This window comes from Mandrillus leucophaeus, unplaced genomic scaffold (genome assembly GCF_000951045.1).
Source record: "Mandrillus leucophaeus isolate KB7577 unplaced genomic scaffold, Mleu.le_1.0 Scaffold10, whole genome shotgun sequence".
NCBI classification, from domain to species: Eukaryota; Metazoa; Chordata; class Mammalia; order Primates; family Cercopithecidae; genus Mandrillus; species Mandrillus leucophaeus.
Genome location: NW_012098098.1, coordinates 735,787 through 755,415, shown reverse-complemented (window position 1 = coordinate 755,415; position 19,629 = coordinate 735,787). Strand labels below are relative to the sequence as shown.

At 45.6% G+C, this 19,629-nt stretch overlaps 1 protein-coding gene across 1 annotated transcript in view; it reads right to left on the bottom strand.

Annotated features, from left to right (window-relative positions):
• MLYCD (malonyl-CoA decarboxylase) overlaps window positions 1-15,336 on the bottom strand; it is a 93,591-nt gene extending 78,255 nt beyond the window's left edge. The window contains exons 1-3 of the mRNA XM_011972274.1: window positions 15,265-15,336; window positions 13,080-13,268; window positions 12,695-12,772 (exon numbers count right to left, since the gene is read on the bottom strand). Of these exons, the coding sequence (XP_011827664.1) occupies window positions 12,695-12,772; window positions 13,080-13,268; window positions 15,265-15,336 (339 nt within the window). The remainder of the gene's footprint in view (window positions 1-12,694; window positions 12,773-13,079; window positions 13,269-15,264) is intronic.
• Between the last annotated feature and the right edge of the window lie 4,293 nt (window positions 15,337-19,629).

Sequence of the window (19,629 nt, the reverse complement as noted above, 5' to 3'; positions counted from 1 at the left end):
CACCTGTCATCACCTGTCATCATCTGTCCACCTGTCATCACCTGTCATCACCTGTCATCACCTGTCATCACCTGCAGACCACATAGGGACTCGTTTGTTTATTGTCTGTCTCCCGCTGCCAGAACACAAGGGCCACCAGGCTGGGGACTTTACTTTCTTCGCAGCCGTTTCCCAGGGCCCAGAATGCCAGGCACTGCAGTTGCTCAGGGAGTGTCAGTGGCATGAGTGAATGAGTAGCTGCCCCGTGGGAGAAGAGTTAACATCTAACTTCTCCATTTCAAACCTTTTTGCTTAGGACTTCTGTATTTAAAACACATTTAGTTTTGAAAAGGCAAAATATGTCCATGGTATGAAATTCAAAAAGGCCATAAGAGTTAAGTGTACACCGTAAATAGAAACACGAAGCGCCCCCTCGTCCAGGCTCTTAAAGCCTCTTCCCCTTGCCAGAGTCTGATAGATGGAAAAGGGAAGCTCTTGCATCATTTTAAGTTTCATTTCTCTTTTCCCAAGTGAGACTGAGCTTCTCATCTATTTAAGAGTAGTGAGTGAGTGGTTTTGTTTTACTGGGGACTGTCTGTTGATAGCCTTGCTCATTTTTCTGCACAATTGTCAGTCTTTCTTATTGATTCTCCAGGGGAAGAAAAATAATTTTCTCTCTGTCCTTCATAGTTCTTAGCCGGGAATCCCTGAAACAAAAGACAGATGCACAGGAGAAAAACAAACAGAAGTTTAAGAACGTTTATCCCTCCTGTAGAGATGGGAGATGATCCAAAGAAATGAGTTGATCTTAAAAAAAAGAGTGTAAGCTTCAGGCTTAAATATCATTGTTTGCTGAAACAAAGCCAAGAGGGTGGGAAAGGCTCCTTTAAGATGAGAAGGTCAGGAAAAGTCCTGGAAAGCAAAAGTGAGCTTGTGCAGATTTAAGTTGAAGCCTTCTCCATTGATGAAGACTCTTAGAGGGAGACATCCTTTCAAATGGAGATTTCCTTTACAGATATCAATTTCTCTTACAAAGGATAACTTTTTGGATCTTCTATGTCTGCAGTTTCTCAAAATAACCAGGTCAAAATAATCCTTATGACAAAGAGGCATATTTGGGTGGCCTATGCCAGTCTCCTTGGTTCATATTTTGGGGTGGTGTGTCCTGAGCCTCATCAATTCATACATGGGAGCTCTCTTCGTATCAAAGAAATCAGGTCTTTTTCAGTTTGTCATGTTACTGTGTTTATGGTATACATTTCTGGGCAGAACAGCTTAATTTTTTTTTTTTTTTTTTTTTTGAGACAGTCTTGCTCTGCTGCCCAGGCTGGATTGCAGTGGCGCCATCTCAGCTCACTGCAACCTCCGCCCCCCGGATTCAAGCCATTCTCCTACCTCAGCCTACCGAGTAGCTGGGACTACAGGTGCACGCCACCATGCCCGGCTAATTTTTGTTGTTTTAGTAGAGACAGGATTTCACCATATTGGTCAGGCTGGTCTCAAACTCCTGACCTCAAGTGATCCACCTGCCTCAGCCTCCCAAAGTGCTGGGATTACAGGCATGAGCCACCGTGCCCGGCCAAACAGCTTATTTTTACAGCGAATATATCAATTTTGTCTTTTATGGCTTCCGTCACACAAAAATAAATTGTAAGCCTCCCAATCAACTGGATGGACCCTTCCTCTAGGTCAAGGGCATTCTGAAGTAAACCTGAAACACTGGTTCAGGTCATGATGGGAATGGGTTGTTGGACATCCATCATTATACCTTCGTCCCTTTGGAATTCAGGTACAGCTGACCAGCATTAACATTAAAACAGAGACCTTAAGACTGACAGAACAGATGCTTTAAGTCTGATGAGAAACATTTACATCTGGAGCTGAGGCTCTTGCCTGTGATCCCAGCACTTTGGGAGGCTGAGGCGGGAGGATCACTTGAATCAAGGAGTTTAGGATCATCCCGGGCAACATAGTAAGATCTGGTCACTACAAAAAATAAAAATAAAAAATAAAATAAAATAAAATAAATTAGCCGGGATAGTGCTGCATGCCTGTATTCCCAGCCACTTGGGAGGCTGAGGTGGGAGGATTGCTTGAGCCCAGGAGGTCGAGGCTGCAGTGAACTATGTTTGTGCCACTGCACTCAAGCCTGAGCGACAGAGTGAGACTCTGAAACCTACTACCTGAGGGCTTCATCTGCATAATAAGAACCTTGGTCTCCACAGCCTTATCTTTTTTTTTTTTTGAGATGGAGTTTCACTGTTGTTGCCTGAGCTGGAGTACAATGGCGCGATCTCAGCTCACTGCAACCACTGTATCTCTTAGGTTCAAGCGATTCTCCTGCCTCAGCTTCCTGAGTAGCTGGGATTACAGGCAGGTGCCACTACGCCTGGCTAATTTTGTATATTTAGTAGAGACAGGGTTTCTCCATGTTGGCCAAGCTGGTCTCGAAGTCCTGACCTCAAGTGATCTGCCTGCCTTGGCCTCCCAAAGTGCTGGGATTACAGGTGTGAACCACTGCGCCCAGTCCCCAAAATAAAAGTCTAAGCCCTCTGACTGACTGAATGGATCCCTCCTCTCAGCCAAGGGGATTCCAAAGTAAACCTGAAAAACTAGTTCAGGCCATGATGGGAAGTAGGGAGTTGGACGTGCCTTTTTATGCTCTCCTTCCTTTGGAATTCAGGCACAACTGACCAGCATTAACATTAAAACAGAGATTGTTAGGCTGATAAAACAGACTCTTTGTAGCCAGAAGATACCAAATTCCAACCTGACTCTAGTATAGCATCACGTGACAGATGGCAGACCCTGAAAGAAACTGAAGTATTTTACCTCAAAATATATTTTTTGAGATATTCTGAAATGGCCCTGTAAAGTTGTCTTTGCATTCTCTAGAGAATTCCCCTCCCTTTCCAGGTCTTTTCCTGACTCAGGAGAGATTAACAGGCAGGCACCTTCTTAGGTCTGATAAGAACCATTTAACTTCTACTCACTCTGAAGCCTGCTACTTAGAGTCTTCATCTACATAATAAGAACCTTGGTCTCCACAACCCCTTATCTTAACCCAGACATTCTTTTCTACTGATTTCAGGTCTTTAGCTAATAACTCTTTCAACCAATTGCCAATCAGAAAATCTTTGAATCCACCTGTGACCTGGAACCCACTCCCCTACCCCCAGCTCTTTGAGCTGTCCCACCTTTCTGGATGGAACCAACGTATACACGTATTGATTGATGTCTGCCTGTAATTCCTGTCCCCCTAAAATGTATAGAATCAAGTTGTCACCCAACCACCTTGGGCGCATGTTCTTAGGACCTCTTGAGACTGTGTCTCAGGCCCTGGTTACTCATATTTGGCTCAGAATAAACCTCTTTAAATATTTTACTGAGTTTGACTCTTTTTGTTGACAACTTTATAGTATTCATAAAACTATATATGGTATTTTAAAAAACTGAACAATGTATAAAAGTGCAAAGGATAAAAATGCGAATGGAAAGACACTCAATCTCCTGCTTCCCAGAAATAGTCATTATTATCAGTTTTTGGTCTCTGCTGCATGGATGAAAAGACAAATAAAAAGACATTAGTTGAAAATGGGGAATTTTACTGTAGATGCTACTTTTAAAATGAAAATGTTTGATTTTACTTAGATTTGCCAGTAAAAGAATCTGAAGTTAAACTAAAGAAATTGCTGACCTTTGGATACACACAAACATAGACACCCACACAGACACAGAAACACACACACACACAGAAATACACAAAGGACACAGGAGCATACACACTCAAGAGAAATGAGTTCTCTGTTCCTTTAAAGTTAAGAAAAATGGTTAGAAAAATCAGAGGCTGAAGTCATTAGCTTTTTCTTAAACTCCATGTTTTAACTTTGGATGGTATTTTTTGACTCCCTGGCATGAAAAATGAAAAAAAAAGTGTCCCATTTCTTTTTTCATCATATTCCTCTCCCTATCAGCCCCAGGAAATCATTTTTTTTTAAATTTTGGTTTTATGGCAGTTGATTAACAAATGTTATGCCATATAAATCCTCAAAACTTAACTATTGGCTGAATTTAAAATATTGAAAATCTGGGAGTAAAGCAAATTAGATAACAACAATTGTGACACTTGAATTAATTAATCTGTTTTGTCTTCTCTGTTTTAAAGCTGAAATCTAAGAGGACATCAACATAATCAATTGGCTTTGGAGATTCTATGCCTTTTGGTTCTGCTCAGGAATAAGAAGAGCTTAATACAAGTGTAAAATTAAGATTTCTGTTATTTTATTATTTTATTTTTTTGAGATGGAGTTTTGCTCTTATTGCCAGACTGGAATGTAATGGCCTGATCTCAGCTCAATGCAACCTCCTCCTCCCAGGTTCAAGCAATTCTTGTGCCTCAACCTCCCAAGTAGCTGGGATTACAGGCATGTGTCACCACACCCAGCTAATTTTGTATTTTTAGTAGAGATGGGGTTTCTCTATGTTGGTCAGGCTGGTCTCGAACTCCCGACCTCAGGTGATCTGCCTGCCTTGGCCTCCCAAAGTGCTGGAATTACAGATGTGAGCCACCGTGCCTGACCAAGATTTTGGTTATACATGATAAAGATAAACTAAAGAATTCAATAGAGTTCAAATTATTGTCAGTGTTCACAAATGACATTTTTCATCGGTGTTTGAGAGAAGGAGAAATAATCAACTTTACTAATAATTAAGACAACCAATATGAGTGTCATTTCCTGAAATGTATTAATGGACATTTTAGTTTTTAAAGCAGTCAGGGGACCTGGATCTGAAATCTGGACATTCTTTTACTCTCCATAGAAAAGACACCGCAAGTAGTTCCAATGCGATTACATGATTACAGCTGGTCACATTTCCCTTTCTAAGTACACAGCCTCTGAAATCGACAATTAAAAAGAGATCATGGTTGTTGTAACTCGATCCTCCTACTCTGTGGCATTAATCTTTCCAATGGAATAAGAAGGTTGCATCTCTTTCTTCCTCCCTCCGTCCTCCTTCCTTTCTTCTTTCCTTCCTCCCTCCCTCCCCTTTCTCCCTCCTTCCTTCCTTTTCTCCTTTCTCTTTTCTTCCCCTCCTCTCTCTCTTCCCTCCCTCTCTCTCTCCTCCTTTTCTTTCCTTTTCCTTTCTTCCTTTTTTTTCTTTTTCCTTTCCTTTCTCCCTCTCCCCCCCTGCATCATGCACTCATTCATTTATTCAACGAGTATTTATTGAGCATCTACTAGCACCAGCCCTGCATCCTCTATGCTGGAGGATACAATGGTAAATGTATTGGTTATTCTGTGCTGGCTAACAATCCACCCCAATACTTAGTATTTAAACTTAGTTTGAAATGGCAATGATATTGCTTGACTCATGATTCTGTGGGTTGGCTGGATAATTCTTCTGCTGGCTGAAAATCTTAATATAGCTCACTTGCATATGAATTTGTTGGTACTGGGTATTGGTGGGATGCCTCAGTTCTCCACCAGGTGGGAGTTAGGTTAGACTAGCTCCTTTAGATGGCAGGAACTAGGATTCTACCTTTGGATGTGAGAAGTGGCAAAATCACAATGCAGAGGGACATATATACCAGGATGAGAGGAATCTGGGGCAATGTGGCCATGTTTTGCATTTCACCATAGCAAATGAGATGGATGGAGCTCCTACCCTCATGTAGCTTGCAGTCTAGTAACTACAATTAGTAATGACAGTTCACACTTGCAGAATTCCCACAATATAATGTGCCAGGCACTGTTCTAAATGATTTATAAGCATTAAGATATTTCGTCCTCACAACAACCTTATATCACAGTATGAGCCACAGGTGATCTGCCTTATTCCAGGATTGTTAGGGGCTCTTCTCCATGGAAGGGATGTCCAAACTCTCACTTGAGGGATAAAAGAGGTATCAAGGGAAAAGGGGAAGGGTGGGGAGAAGAAAAAGGGTGCCATGGAAAAAGTCACTGAAAGGTAAGATTTCATTTGAGAATTGCCACTGTCTACAGTGGAGTGAAATCAAGACCAGGTAAAGAAAGTTGCCAAGTTGGACAATGAAAAAGGGCACTTACTCCATCCTAAGACAATTACTTAGAGATTTTGAAAATAAAGTTTATTGCTTAAAACTCCATGAATGAAATTAGATAGGCAGATACCAAATGGGAAAAATTATTAACAACATATATTGGTTCTACCATGTATTCACTCAACTACCGAGAACCTACTAGATTCTGCAGTTCCAGACCCTTTTCCAAGCACCTACCTAAATATATACCCCAATAGAAAATTCCCTAGGAGAGTATTCTCTAACGTGGGTTTGAAGTTGATTCACTTTTTACCATATTTTTCTCTCAACAGCATATCTTAATAATCATCAGATAGGTCCAGCTCATTCTTTTTGAATGGTCATACACTACTGCTCATTTACATCTCAATGGATGTTAGGTTGTTTATGATTTTATCCTATTGCAACCACTGCAACCAGGGGCACCTCAGTTATCGCTTCTTGGCACGTGGAGAAGTATTTCTATAATCTAGAAGCAAAATTATTCCAACGAATGGTATGTGCATTCTAAACATTTTAGTAGCTATTGCTATGACATCTTCCAATAAGGCTGAACCAATTTGCTTCTTACCAGCATATTATGAGAATACCCATCCCTTTGCCAATCTTTAAATCTTTAACAACCTAAAGGGTAAAAAAAAAAAAAAAAAATTCCCCACAAACCAACAACACAACAACAAAAGGCCCATTTTGTCACTATTGAGTTAGCTTGAATTTGAATTGTCCTAATTTCCAGAGCAGTCCTTACCAGTTTCACGTGGCCACATTTATGAGACACCACGCATATTTCAGGAATATTTTGCTTCAGGAAATTGCCCAGTTTAAGTTTGTGGATAAATTGAGGGTTAAATTTGCCTCCAAATGAAGTTTAAGGTATATCACAAAATGTATGGCTCCAAAGAATATCAAAGTAGCAGCTCAGAGCAATTTCAAAGATCTTACAAGGCTCCTATCAGAAAAAGAGCATAGATGAACAGCGGATCCATGATTTGCCGAGGGCTTATTCATTACAGAGTTATTTTGGGGGTAATAATACAAATAGGCATGCCACCTTTCCTTCTGAGTGGAATAAACGTGATAATGTTCTCTACAAGAAAAGATGGCAATATCTATGTTGATAAATGTATGCTTTATCATTTCAGAAGCTGTTTATGGAAAGAATGACTCAGCAGGAAACACAGATGAGAAACCACAGGAAATCTGAACTGGGCTTTTGACTGGAGCTGGTTAAATAAAAGCCATTATGTTTTATTTTATACCTAGACATTTGTATTTTAAATTTAATCACATTGAAGTCTTAAGTGGCATAATTTTATTACACATAAAATGGATGAATACAATGTCTTTTTGTTTTTTTCCCATTAAAAATTACTCCAAATTGGGCTGAAATGTTTCTAAGTGTTTAGGACTGGAATATTTGGTGAAGTCATAGGTGGCGATAGAAAATATCCTCGGTAAATTATTAGGTCCTTCTCATGGAATTTCATATTATGTTACTAACAGGGAATGCTGACACCCCTCTTTGAAGACTCACACTTATAGTAGAATGGTATTTTCTGTGGTGGTTTTGGGATGTGATTACCAGGAAATTGAATTTAGGAAAACAACCATGTAGTAAATCCATATAAAACCTTGATTTCTTGCACCAAGCTAGCCAATCCATAAAAAACAAAAACAAAAACAAAACAAAACAAAAAACCATTGATTCTACCTCTTGAATGCACATCAGCTAATCCAGTCCTCCCAACGTTTACTGCTTGTCCAAGGCACCTCAGTGACGTCATGCCTGGAGCCTTGCAGAGACTTCCCATGGGTCTTTGGGAATCCCCTCTCGCTCTGGGGTGGACATGGTTTGGTGCCTGTCTGGCAACCAACACCCGAGTCCTACTTTATAAAAACACCCAAAGACTCAAAGGAAAGTGACCCCTTTTCCAACCCAGGGATAGATTTTGGTTACTCTAAGCCAGTTAGGGCAGCCCCATTTTCCTTGCAGTGGCTGGTTTGGAACAAGCAAATGAACTACAGAGTAGGTTATAAACCCACAAATCTTACTACAGTACATCTCCGCTTAAAAACCTCTCAATGGCTTCCTGAGTCTTTTAGAATAAAAGTCTTAATAAGGTCCTTTGTCCTCTGTCAAAGTGCTCTAGCTTTTCCTTAAGACCTCCTCCCCGTGTCTGGCTTCCAGCACACAGGTCTTCTCTGAGTTGCTGGAAGCTCTGAAAGTGGTTGTTCCAAGAGCCTGCACACAAAATGATCACTTTGTTCCCTAGACTATAGCAAGGGTTAAAATAATGATAATAATAATGGTCACTTTGCTTCAGTCTTATCTCCACTTTCTTTGTTCAGACTTTTTCAGCTCCTTGGTACAATCTTCCTGTGCTCCCTTCCTCTGAGACAAGGGAAGCTTCCCTTTTACAGGTTCTTAAAACACCCTATATTTTCTCATACCCCTTACATATTAGTCCATTTTCACACCGGGTAATTTATAAAGGTAAGAGGTTTAACTGACAGTTCCTCACGGCTGGGGAAGCCTCAGGAAACTTACAACCATGGCCAAAGGGGAAGCAAGTACCTTCTTCACATGGTGGCAGGACAGACAGAGAGAGCGCAGGGGAAACTGCCACCTTTAAACCATCAGATCTCTTGAGAACTCCTTCACTATAAAGTGAACAGCATGGGGGAAACTGGCCCCATGATCCAATCACCTCCCACCAGGCTCCCTCCTCGACACATGGGGATTACAGTTTGAGATGACATTTGGGTGGGGTCACAGACCCAAACAATACCACCTTATCACAGTTTCTCAGACTTCCCTTGTTTTTGATGACCTTGGTAGTTTTGAGGAATACTGGTTGGGTATCTTGTAGAATGTTCTTTACTGGCCTTTGATGATTTTCCTCATAGGACTGGGGTTGTGAGTTTTGGGGACAAAGACTTTATAGTGGTAAAATGTCCTTCTCATCACATTATATCAAGGATGCCCCCAATGAATGGAATGTCATTGTTGATGCTGATCTTGGTCACCCAGCCAGGGTCATGTTTGTCATGTTATTCCACTTTAAAGTTACCCTTTTAGGCCCAGAGCGGTGACTCACACCTGAAATCTCAGCACATTTGGAGGCTAAAGCAGGAGGACTGCTTGAGGCCGGTAGTCGGAGACTAGCCTGGGCAACATAGTGAGACCTTGACTCTACAAATAAAAAATTATGCACACCAGGCTTGGTGCTGTGTATCTGTGGCCCTAGCTACTCAGGAGGGTGAGGCAGGAGGATCACTTGGGTCTGGGAGGTGAGGCTACAGTGAGGCATAATCATGCCAATGCACTCCAGCCTGGGTGATAGGGCAAGACCCTGTCTCAAAAATAAATAAATAAATAAAGTGACTCTTTTTCCTCTCTTTGGAAGGAAGTCACTGTATGCCGCCCACATCTAAGCAGGAGGGAGTTATTCTCCTCTCGCAGTGTGGTTTTCAGAAAGCTTGGGCAGAGGTGCCAAGGAGTCTGAGTCAGGGTCCCCCATCAGAGTCTTGCATCCCGCAGGAAGGGGCCTGGCTCAATGTTTCTGCCATGCTCAGTCGCTGGCTGGGAGCAGCTTATGGCAAGCACGGCCATGCTGCAAACGTGGCAATGGATTTCAGGATTCAGCAGCTGGGGCTGTGGGGCTGTCACCCTCCCTGCAGTCAGAGGCCTGACACTGTCTCACTGAGGCCTGAGCCATGGACAGCAGCTGTGTGTAGCAATCCTATTGATAGTCCCAGCTGAGGTCCCAGCCAACCACTAGTAACACCTACTGGCCAAGTGAGAGGCAGGGTCTGCAGCCTTCCAGTCCTGGAGCAGGACATGCACTTCCTGCTTTGCCCTACACAAATCTCCTGATGCAGGGCAGGCAGCCCCAGATTGGGGCTTAGCCTGGGAGGGTTCCTTGGCTCCACTCAGGAAAGAATTTAAGAGAGAGCTGGTGGTGGAAGAAATCAGGTTTACTGAGGCAGCAGTGTTACAGCTCTGTGGCTGGTCCTCCAGAGCAGGGCTATCCCATAGGCAGTGTGCTGACAGTAGCAATTCAGGGACAGGTCTGCATCATATTGATACCCACTGATATGGTTTGGCTGTGTTCCCAGCCAGATCTCATCTTGAATTCCCATGTGTTGTGGGAGGGACCCGGTGGGAGGTAATTGAAACATGGGGGCAGGTTTTTCCCATCTTGTTCTCATGATAGTAAGACTCACTAGTCTTATGGTTATTATAAGTGGGAGTTTCCCTGCACAAGCTCTTTTTGCCTGCTACCATCCATGTAAGATGTGACTTGCTCCTCCTTGCCTTCCACCACGATTGTGAGGCTTCCCCAGCTACTACCAATTAAACCTCTTTCTTTTGTAAATTGCCCAGTCACAGGTATGTCTTTATCAGCAGCATGAAAATGGACTAATACACCTACTTTTAATTACACGCAAATTAAAGGGAGGATTATGCAGAAATCTTAAGGAAAACGGTAGTAACTTCTGGGTCATCAGGTTGTTGCCATGGAAAGGGGCAGTAACTTCCGGGTGTTGCCATGGTTATGGTAAACTGTAATGGAACACTGGTAGGTGTGTCTTATAAAAAGGTGCTTCCACCCAGTCCCTGTCTAGCTGGTCTGGGGTCCAAGACTTACCTTAAGAGTTGAGTCCTCACCCCCATTGGAGGGATAAAGGGTAGTTTATGCTGCCTAGTTTTGGGTGCTGTGTTACAAAGCACAGGCAACTGGGACATTGCTTTGCTTCCATGAGACCCACCTGTCCCTTCATGGAAATGCCCCCATTTTGCTTAGACTGGGTGTGGTGGCTTCTGTGATGCCCACCCAAGCCTCCTGAAGACCCTCCTTGGCCTGTGGATTAGGCAGACACTGGAGCCACTGGTGAGAAATGCTGAAAAGACCCTTCAGCTTTGATGGCAGCAAAAACTAAGCAATCACTGGGGGCTCTTCCAATCCCAGGGCTCAGTCCTCCTGGATCCAGGCCATGGGCATTTCTTCTCATTGGTAAAAGCAATTTATAATTCATTCTCACCTTCAAAAATGCTTTTCCTGGGAAAGGACTGGGACAATGCAGTAGAAAGAAGAGCCACAGCATCCCCGAGCAAGCCTTTGTTCCATCTGGTTCTGTTAGAGGCACCCTCTCACCTAGCCAGGGATTTTTAGTACCTTCTGAGCTACTCAAATAGAAATAGTGAGACCAATACTCTGGTACAAAGAAGCTTCTGGCAAGGACATTAGAACTAGTATTTTCTGCTTATATAAAGAAATAGAAGCATGGATTTTAAGCAAACAAGATTTGCTGATCTCTAATGCATTCCAGAGTGTTTATTCACCACCTTTCAGAAAATTAGAATTTCTGTTTAAACAAAAGATTTTCTTCTCATAATCTATTTACGGCTGACATTGCAAAAGTCATTTTATTACATTTTATTATTCATTTTTTACGAATCAAAGTCTGAGAAGCTGAAAGCGAAGGTCAAGGGCAGACCCGATGATGAGGGTCGCAGATGGGAGAGGAGCAGTTATTGGATTTTTAGTTTCCCAGTTTATGCAAGCACCTCCCCAGGGAGGTGGCAAAGGGAGAGGAGTAAGAGCAGAAAGGGAGGAGGGAGGAGTGGAGAGAGGAGAGGCAGCACTGGGACCCGCTCTGCATCCATTCCTGTTCTTCCTAAAGGAATTCCAGTTTCACTCTGGAATCTACCCTGTGCTCAAAGCAGTCCACCCCTCAGAAGAAGCTGCTCCAACCCCTGACTCCTGGATGCGTCCGCCTCCTCCACTGGCATTGAGAGACAAGAGTGTGGTGTGCACTGCTGTCAACTCTGGAGTCAGACAGCTTGGGTTAAAATCCCTGCCTTTCTATTTACATGCTGTACAATCTTGAGCAAGTAACCTCACCTCTCTGGGCCATAGTTTCCTTGGCTGTAAAGTGTGTGGATAATAATGACAGACATTTCATAGGGCTGTAAGAGGACTGAGCTCATATTGTAAAGTGCTTAGGATGATACCCGGCACAGAGCGTTTTGTTAAATAAAATCTCAATCTCATTGTCTTTACCAGCATTTGGTTCAGAAATGGATGTGTGGCTGTCTCCGGCTAAATATACGTTGAGTGACCTCTCCCCTTCAGACTTCTGGCTTTGTGAGAAAAACCCCTCCCTATTACTTTGACCCAGGATCAAGGGGGTCTCTGCTACCCGCTACTGAACCCTTCTTCCCCCGAGGCATTCCACAGCAAGTTACTCCCTCTACTGTTGGCTACAACTTCTCAGCAGTTATCCTGCATACTTGGGAATTTTTCTGACACAAGAAAATGAAACCTACAACTTACTCACCAACACAACATTCTATGAATGCTAAATATATCTGTTAATGAGGTTGGTAGAATGGTATCTTTTGTAGATATTGATTCAAACGTGTTGGACTTTGGAATTTCACTTTGGTATCAATAACCATCCCCTTCCCCACAGAAGTCTCTAATAAATGTACAGGTCCTGAGAAGTTCGTAGGCCCCAGTGCTGGGTCATTTACACCTAATGAGTAAAGTGGCTCTGCTCCGTCTCGGATGTCCCACAGACTCCACCTTGCAACAGGGTGCCCAGGCTGCCGCTTCCTACAGCCGTGATTTCGAGAAAGAAACGCACCTTGGTACCGACGCTGGCAAAAGCACTCTGCTTGGCCTGCCTCGGCCACGTGGCCACCTTCAGATCACGGTTGGGGGACTGTCATGTGACCCGAATAAGTCACATGACTTTTTGCCAGCGTCACATGGGAGATAGCCCTACTTCAGCTTCTCCATTAGCCAAGGTGATTTCTCAGCGATATGGAGTCAGGCTTTTGCTGCAATGATGCCGTGTCCCTAAACTGACCTGACATGAAACGGAGGCACCCCCATACACAGCACGGGCCAGGCACAGCCCCTCCGCTCCAGCATGCGCAAGTGGCTGGGACACTCAGCTCCAGCGCCTCAGGCACCCACCTAGGATGGGGCGGGCTCTGTCTTCCCCGCTCACATCCCATTGGACCAACCAAGTCACGTGGCCACGCCCCCGGCAAGCGTTTGCGACCGATGCTCCGCCCATCGCGCTCCTGTCCACACAACAGCGGAGCTAGGACCTGGCACGCGAACGCAAGCAGCCCCCGTTGCCTGCGGTTGAGCCTGGTGACCATGAACTGGGATTGCCCCCCTGGCTCTGCGGCACCATCCCCTTGGCCAGACTGCCATAGGGCAGAATGCAATTGACAGACTCACCTTTAGAATACGAATCTGTCATTCTGGGACCCCCGGGAAGCGGTGCGGGGACCTTGTGAGCGTCCCTCTCCCAGGACCCCTGCAGCTCAGTCACCATGGGAAAGTGGCGGGAAACGTGGGACACGGCTGTCCTGCCTGTTGGGGAATTAAGAAAACAGAAGACAAAATTGATTATAGAGGTTATGCGTGAATGTGCCTGTTAAAAAATGCAAACAATAAATCAATGTACAAAATCAAATGAAATCACCCTTTTCCCCGCCTCCCTGTAGGTAGACGCTGTGGTGTCATCCTTCAGTGTTAATTTACCTGCACGCCTTTGTTGTACGTGAAAAACAGGACGGCAAGCAAAAGAGGAAGGGGCATGGAGGGAGGAGAGCGGGCCAGGGAGCAGGTCACTCAGGCCTGGCCAGTGCCTCAGCCTCCCTGTGCACTTGTGCACATTCCTCTAGGATGCAGACCCAGCCACCCCAGCGAGTCCCAAAGCCTCTGTCTGTGGGCCAGTTAGGGGGAACAGGCTTTCCACCTTCCCAGGCTGCTGTTGGCCTCCTGGAGCTTCTGGAATCACAGAGATGAAGGTTTCTAAAAATCTACCGAGGGCCAGGAGAGGTGGCTCAGGCTTGTAATCCCATCACTTAGGGAGGATGAGAAGGGCAGATCACTTGCAGTCCGGAGTTCGAGAGCAGCCTGGCCAACATGGTGAAACTCCATCTCTACTAAAAATACAAAATTAGCCAGGCGTGGTGGCGCATGCCTGTAATCCTAGCTACTTGGGAGGCTGAGGCAAGAGAATCGCTTGAACCTGGGAGGTGGAGGTTACAGTGAGATCACATTATTGCACTCCAGTCTGGGAGACAAGAGTAAAACTCTATCTCAAATAAATAAATAAATAGATAAAATAAATAAAAATAAAAATCTACCAGGGTTCCATATGCTGATGTGCAATTTGACGCCACATGTCAGAGGAGATGGTTGTGCTTGCTATGTGGGGCCTTACTTTAGTGAGGACTGAGCCCCTATTCCTTCTTGCTGCTGTCAAGGGACCCAGTGCCCGTCCAGGGGCTGGTGCAACTCTCTCATCTCGTAATAGTCAGGTGCGGAGCACCTTCTTTCCTAGGCTTGTGCCCTCACCTGGTCACAGGGGCTGAGGAGCAGGGAAGATGGTGGTCTGGGTAGGATGGCTCAGGTCCCAGAGGCCTTCACTCCAGTCCCAGGGAACAGGCTGTTCAAAGTGTAGCTCTGCCACCCAGCTGATCCTCTGACCTCTCCCTTATCTTCAAGACGGAGGTCTCAGCCCCCTTCTCTAGTCTTGGCCAGGATTGAGTATTCTGAGGGTCTCTCCATCAATGAGTCTGGGCCATGAAAATGATGAACCCTTGACCTGTTCCGACTCCCTCATCCTCTGTCCTGCCAGGGCAGACTGGGCACTGCCATCGGCTTCTCTGCTCTCCCGTCTTCCAAGGAGGATCTGGCTTGGACTGACCATTTTAAGAGGTGCTTTCATGAAGTAGAATCTGGAGGCAAGTCGGAGGGTGAGGAGGGCTGCAGGTTCCTGGGCCAAGACGGTGAGGTTTTCCTGGGCACGGACACACCTGGGGGTGTGAGGGGTCCAGGGAGGCTCACAGAGAGACTGGAACCCTATTGTTGGGCCCGTGTGGCCTCTTCACAGCAGCGGAAAACTGAAATAAAGACTTGCGCAGTTTCTCAGACAGCAGCGCCATCCTGGGTCTGCCTCACAGGGGTCCCAGCCCTGCACACCCTCCGTTAATAGTGTGGATGGGATAGGAGTGCCCTGGGAGATGAGAAGGGATGCACTGCAAAGCTGGGGGTGGGGGAATCGCTGATTGAGGAAGAGGAGAGAAACTCACTCCATGGCCTCGAGGAGCAGATACGACAGCACAGAAATCTGGGCTCTACCAACTACAAACTGTGTGACCCTGTACTAAGAGTCCAAGCTGCAAGCACTGTGTGGTACCCCCAGTCACTAGCACGAAGCTCCTCGTTGACCGTTGCGGCACTGTAGGGGCCCGTATTCATTTCCCGGGGCCACTGCAACAAAGCGCCCCAAAGTGAGGGGCTTACAACAGCAGACGCTTGCCCTCTCACAGTTCTGGAGGGCAAAAGTCCAAAATCAAGGTGTCTGCAATACACGCTCCTGGGAGGATCCTTCCCGCCCCTCCAGCTCCTGGCGGTTCCTGCTGATGCTTGGTGATCCTTGATGTTCCCTGGCTCCCAGCTGCGTCACTCCAGTCTCTGCCTCCATCATCACCTGGCCTTCTCCCTGGGTGTTTCCTATCTGTGAAAATTACCTTCTCAGAAGGACCCTAGTTATTGGATTTAGGGCCCACCCTAATTCAGTATGACCTAATCTCAACTTGATTATATCTGCAAAGAACCTGTTTCCAAATAAGATCACATTCACAGGCAGCGGGAGTTAGGACTTCCACACATTTTTCTGGGGACGTAATCTATATAGTGACCTTCCCATGTCCCTTACCTTTGTCACTTCTGTAAACTCTGGCCTGACATCTGACCTCCAGCAACTGCACTTCTTTGCTTGAGAGCTTTCTGTTGCCGCAGGATTTCACGCTACCATCCGTTCCAGGGAATTAGCACCACTGCTAACCCACCTCTTGACCGCAGCAGCCCCCAACCATGATTGACAGGTGTTGGTATATAAATCCCCCAGATGCCCTTGGGTGGGAGGACTAAAAACAAAAACAAAACAAAACAAAAAAACAATTTTCAACATTTGCTCATATTTGGCAACAAGATAAAGTGGGATGTGGACTGATTAGTGGGTCAGAGGATCTGGGTCGAAGGCCAGTTCCACCTCTTCCAGCTGTGCAACCTTGGGCAAGTTCATTCCTTCCTTCATTCATTCAACAAATAAACATTGGTAGGGTGTGCCAGGCAATGTCCAGGATATTAGGGAGTCAATGATGAGCAAAAACAGTTCTTGCCTTCTTGGTGCTTACAGGCTAATGAGGGAGAAAGACAATCAAAGGCACACAGATACACATCCCACCATGATAGAAGCTCTGAAAAGAACAATCTGGTATGAAAGCAGAAACCAGAGCACCAGGCCAGGTGTGCAAGATTTGAGCACAGCTCCCTGAGGACACGATGTGTGAGCTGAGATGTACACATATGGAGATGTTCGCCAAGTGAAGGAGCTGTGCGGTGGGAGGATGGGATTTCTGCCACAAACAACAGCACAAGCAAAGGTCCTGGGGTAGAAGGGAGGCCAGCACGTCCCAGAAACAGCTTGCAGAAATGATTTACTCTTCTGTTTAGAAACAGAAGAATATATAAAAATGCCCAACTTTCAGAGTATCGGGAAAATCGAATGAAATATGGCACAGCAAAGTCCCTATCAAACATCCTTCCTTCCAGCCTCGGGAAAACCATGCAGGGTCCTGGGAGCAGAGTGGGGGCGAGGGGGAAATTAGACCGTACCCGAAAGCGATTACTTCATGTTACCTCGTTATTTGCATGCAGGTCATGTGCCTCTTAGGTATCATTTCTTGGGGCATTGTTTGCTTTAGTTTTGAGAATTAGGCGTAAATTATGCAGGCTCCCTGCCAGACCTTCTAGCAAAAAGTTGTCCTCTGGGTGTGGCGCCTTGCCCGAATCCTGGGGCTTTAGTTGCACAACGCTGCCCTCTGCTGGCCGCACATGGAAGTCTGGGCGAGGCGACTGAGCAGGGCAGGACACAGTACCTTGTGGGTAGCCTTCACCCCGGTTTTGCTCTGTTTTTGCGTGGAGATGGGGCTTCCCTTCCACTCTTCTCTTCCTTTCACCCACTGAATGGATGCTTAAGCCTCGCCCTAAGCATGGCACGTTCATAATCTTATTGCAACCTGCACAAAAACCTGGAGGTAATTATTGCTCTCCCCTTCGCAGAAATGACAGTCAGGAGGCTTGCGGTGGTCAGATGACTTTCCCAAGATTATGAGCTATAAAGCTGGAAAACAGGGCTGGCTTCAGGGGTCTGTGACCTACGCACAGGGCCCTGTGCTCGGTTTAATGCTCTGCCGTTGTCATCTTGAGATTCCTAATAGTTTATGAACACAAGACCCTGCATTTCTTGGACACGTGCGGTGGCTCACGCCTGTAATGCCAGCACTTTGGGAGGCCGAGGCAGGAAGATCACCTGAGGTCAGGAGTTCGAGATCAGCCTGGCCAACATGGTGAAACCCCGTCTCTACTAAAAATACAAAAATTAGCCGGGCGTGGTGGCAGGTGCCTGTAATTCCCAGCTTCTTGGGAGGCTGAGGCAGGAGAATCACTCGAACCCGGGAGGCAGAGGTTGCAGTGAGTCACGATCGCGCCACTGCACTCTAGCCTGGGCGACAGCAGAGTGAGACTAAAAAAAAAAAAAAAAAAAAAAAAAAGACCCTGCATTTCCATTTTTGCACTGGGCCTGGAAAGTTTGTGTCTGCTCTGCTGTTAGAGCTGTGGGTCCCAACCAGGCCTGCTTCACTCCAACCCCAGTGCTTTACTGTCTCCTCCAGAGCTCTTTCTAGAAAGCGCACCTGGCAGCTCAACGTTTAACTCCCAAGAAGGCGCTCCATTATCTACAGGATAATACGTCTTATTTCCTAACGCAGGGATTCTCACCCTGGCTGGACATCCAGGGGAGGGAGGGCTTTGGAAAAATACTAATGGTCTGGGCATGTTGCCCAGCATGCTGCGGGTGGGCCCCTGGCATTGCTGTGTGGAAAAGGTTTTCCAGGTTATTCTAATGAGTAGGTGGACTACAGCACCATTTGTAGAGCCTGGCACAGTTCCTGGGTGTTTAATAAATGTTTTCCAACTTTTTAGAGCAACGAATTGACTGGAGGGCTTACGCTGAGAATTAAACTGGGTCGTGAACAAGAAGAGACTCAACTTTGGGATCCATATTTGCACCAGACTAGGAGCTCAGGGTTTGCCAGGCAATGGGGGAAGCCGCCTGGGGCTGGCTGGAGAGGGAGAGAGAGTGGGAAAGACTTGGAAATTAGGTGCACCTTCCTGAGTATTTGGAGCTCAGTGAGCCTTAAATTTACGTAGCCTAGAAATAGCACCTGATCCCACTTAGGTAACTCTTCTCCCCCATCCTCAGTTTCAGTTCTTTGATGAGTGGGATAATCCCATGCCTAGTCTCAGCGTAGAGGGCCAATCCAGGCCTGGCCAATCAGATTATTCCATTCCTCTCGGCTGGCTCCTGTGATTGGCTCAGAGATAGGCATATACCCCAAACCAGACCAATGAGATGCAACCTTGGGACATTTGCGGGAACTTTTTGGCCCAGAGAAGCTCTTGTTGTCCAGGGGTTGGTGCCTGAGGGGTTTGAATGCAGCTGGAACTGCTTGTGGGCATCTTACCATGGTGGCCAAGGCATCATACAGGATGGTAGAGTTGACTGGCAGCATCCATTCCTGATGAATTTCAGCATCTGGATTCAGCAATGTCTGAATTTACCCCAAAACTCCTGCTTCCAAGTGTCAACAAATGCTCTTCCTTGCTTCAGTACCTTGAGGTAGATTACTGGTCACTTGCAGCTGAAAGCAAGCGATAAGGAATGTAAATAACCTGAACAAAATTTCCTGTCCCTTGGTTCCTGAATCACCTTACACGGATTTGCAGGGAGCTGATTATTCAGTCCGGAGTGAGAGATGCATTCAAGGAGCAAATGGCACTGGTACCCGAGTCAAAGTCTTGCCTTCAGCCAAGATGGCATCCTGAGATCCTGAGATCTTTCCCCCCAATCAGTGCAACTGCAGACCTTTGATACTGACTCTATAGGATCCTTTATTTATTTTTATTTATTTATTTTTGTCTGACCACAGCTTTCCAGGATATGCATCTATCCAATGATCAAATGTTTGCTGGGCATCTACTTTGTGCCAGGCACTGTGCTGGTACAGAACTTGTAAAGACGACTATGTTTCCAGGTCAGCCCAGAAAAGCCAGTGCACACCATTAGACCATTTTCAGAATCGTAGGCTGAAGAGTATGGAAGAATTCTATTTATTCAATTATTATTGTATGTAAGTAGTTGCAAGAATATTTAAACCTATTGCACACTTCAATAAACAGATAAGTAGTAGGTAGCCAAATTTTACCACACTAGTCATGAGAAAAAACGGACAAAAAGGAATGTGCAATTTCTTTTTTTTTTTTTTTTGAGACAGGGTCTCACTCTGTTGCCCAGGCTGGAGTACACTGGCATGATCTTGGCTCACTGCAACCTCCGCCTCCCGGGTTCAAGTGGTTCTCCCACCTCAGCCTCCCAAGTAGCTGGGATTATGCAGGCACGCACCACCACTCCTGGCTAATTTTTGT